The sequence below is a fragment of the Mandrillus leucophaeus genome, unplaced genomic scaffold, assembly GCF_000951045.1.
Source record: "Mandrillus leucophaeus isolate KB7577 unplaced genomic scaffold, Mleu.le_1.0 Scaffold5, whole genome shotgun sequence".
NCBI classification, from domain to species: Eukaryota; Metazoa; Chordata; class Mammalia; order Primates; family Cercopithecidae; genus Mandrillus; species Mandrillus leucophaeus.
In genome coordinates, this window is record NW_012105364.1 from 4,794,435 (window position 1) to 4,797,055 (window position 2,621).

Consider the following 2,621-nt stretch of genomic DNA (forward strand, 5'->3'; position numbering starts at 1 on the left):
TAGAGACAGGGTTTCACCATGTTAGCCAGGATGGTCTCAATCTCCTGACCTCGTGATCCACCCGCCTCGGCCTCCCAAAGTGCTGGGATTAGAAGCGTGAGCCACCACGCCCGGCCTTCCCTCAGACTTTGAATACAGTCATATTACTCTCTGGAAGAGAAGTATATGTATTTTTTTTTATATGCAGTATGATTTAGTTTAATGTATTAATAATACACTTATGCAAACTCACCAAAGTATTCCCAGTAGTTAGTAAATTCCTAATTCAAATCAAGTAATACAGTTCTCTGAGAGGCTAGCATCTTCATATCTTCCATCTTTTAAATGTAATTGATACTTTTACTTTAATCTTGCTTGTTGAAATTATTCTGTTAGCTATTACCTGGTGTAATAGTTCTTGTTTACTGAAAAATAATTTTCAACACTCCATAAATCTGTTTATTCTAAATTTCGGTTTTAAGCATAGCTAAGAAAGTAATTACTGTTACTGGAATTCACCTGATAAACTATGTATAATGTAATTCATTGCAATATCACATTAAATATCAGTTAAACATGTATTAATCATAAAGATTTTTGTTATTAGAAAAAGACCTTAAATGCTTGGCAACCAATTCTAATAAAATTTTTTTTTCTCTTTATAGGAGAGTTAATCTTGGTCTATCTGGTGTGAATATATTATGGATCTTTGGCGAGTAACAGGTCATGTATTTAATTCCAGACATTTGGACTTTTATTTCACTGAACCAGAAGTCAAAACTAAACATCTCTGAGCCACCGACTCTTCTGAAGTAAAATACACATGTGTGTATGTTACAGACTCTTTAGATTTAACGAAAAAGGTAGCAGTTATGGAATGTCATTGTAAAAATATGTCCTGTGTCTTCTATCTCAAGAGACATTACCTTTAATTTTATATTGCTTTTCAGAAATTTCAGGTGACTATAAAACTGCAACCCTTCAGATTTTTACTGACTCAAAACAGTGCCATTCCCCTTAATGAAATAGATTTTGAGGTTTTTTTCATTATAACCCCCAAATGAGAATCATCTACCTGATCCTTGTGCCACAAAAAATTTTTTTTCAATCTTTTTTTTTTTTTTGAGACAGGGTCTCTGTCACCCAGACTGGAGTACAGTGGCACGATCTTGGCTCACTGCAACTTCTGCCTCCCAGGCTCAAGCGATTCTCCTGCCTCAGCCTCCTGAGTAGCTGGGATTACAGGCACGCACCACCACACCCAGCTAATTTTTATATTTTTAGTAGAGACGGTTTCACCATGTTGGCCAGGCTGGTCCCGAACTCCTGACCTCAGGTGATCCAACCACCTTGGCCTACCAAAGTGCTGGGATTACAGGTGTGAGCCACTGCGGCCAGCCTCAGTTATTTTATTTAATAGTATAAGTACTTAGAAAGTAAGAAAATTGCTGATTTAGTTTTGTTTTGTTTTGTTTTGTTTTGTTTTTTAATGTTTCCCCAGCGTTCTGCAAGTTAGGCCAAAGCCCACATTCAAAGAAATGAGATTAACTCTTAAGTAATGTGTTAAGTTTACATATATTTTAAAATATTATTAAAGGAGGTTTGACAGTATTGACATTTAAAAAGTCAACACTTGGATTAACTTTAGCTGGTAGTATTAATTTGGGTTTTAGTTAAGAGTCTGAGGACATCAAGAAAACTGTTTACCACTTTGGTTTTAGCAGCTCAGTTTTACTATTCCATAATGTGTTATTTTTAAAGTTCTCTTTTTAAGATCACAGTGATATCCTGTTTAAATTTTTAAAATATGTTCAAAATATCTGGAGAGAAGTTACCAAGTTTGTATGTTTTGTTTGACTCACCATCTTTATTTTCTGTATGTATATGTAGTAACTGGCAATTGCGTATATTTTCTTGATTAACATATTAGAGACTGCTTCCATCATCTTATGTAAACCTGGAAACAGCTGAAACTAGTCTTTTCTGAAGGAACTGTATGTCAGTATTACTAGATGTGCATCCCATTTTGTCATTGCCTCAGACTTTGAATATAGTCATTACTCTCTGGAAGAGAAGTATAATTATTTTCTTTTTTTGTTATATGCAGTATGGTTTAAGATCTAGTAATAATACACATATGTAAACTCACTAAAGTATCACCAGTAATTAGTAAATTCCAAATTCAAGTCAGTACAGTTCTGTCTTTGTAAATTCTGTCTTTCAAAAAGTTGTTCGTGTTTTTAAAAGTTGATGTCCAAAGGAAAAGAGCTTCTTATCTTTTAAGTACTTTCGGTGTATGTTAAATATTTATTTGCTATGATATTCTAGAAGAAAATATCAAACATGTTAAATATAAGAACATGTTAAAATTTAAATTTGCTATTTCAAAAGTTACTGAAGATGTCTTGGAATAACAGTTGTTATGCTGTTAAACTATATAGTTGCATACACTTTATTAAAAGCACTATGGAGAAAAATTTTAACAATGCATAAGACAAAAGGTCTTTTTTTCTTTATAGGACTTAGCTTTTAGTCTAAAAATTCAAAGCAATAATATTTTATTTTTAAAGTGACTAAAAAAATACAGTCTACAATAAATATATACATAGGGATACACACTTAAAAAGATGTTTTGTTTGCAT

The 2,621-nt window shown here is 32.7% G+C and overlaps 1 protein-coding gene across 1 annotated transcript in view; it reads left to right on the top strand.

Moving 5' to 3' along the window:
* Positions 1-2,467, top strand: part of TMEM209 (transmembrane protein 209) — a 46,795-nt gene extending 44,328 nt beyond the window's left edge. Inside the window, exon 15 of the mRNA XM_011995988.1 lies at positions 645-2,467. Coding sequence (XP_011851378.1) covers positions 645-699 — 55 coding nt within the window. The 3' untranslated portion in view covers positions 700-2,467. The remainder of the gene's footprint in view (positions 1-644) is intronic.
* The last annotated feature ends 154 nt before the right edge of the window (positions 2,468-2,621 follow it).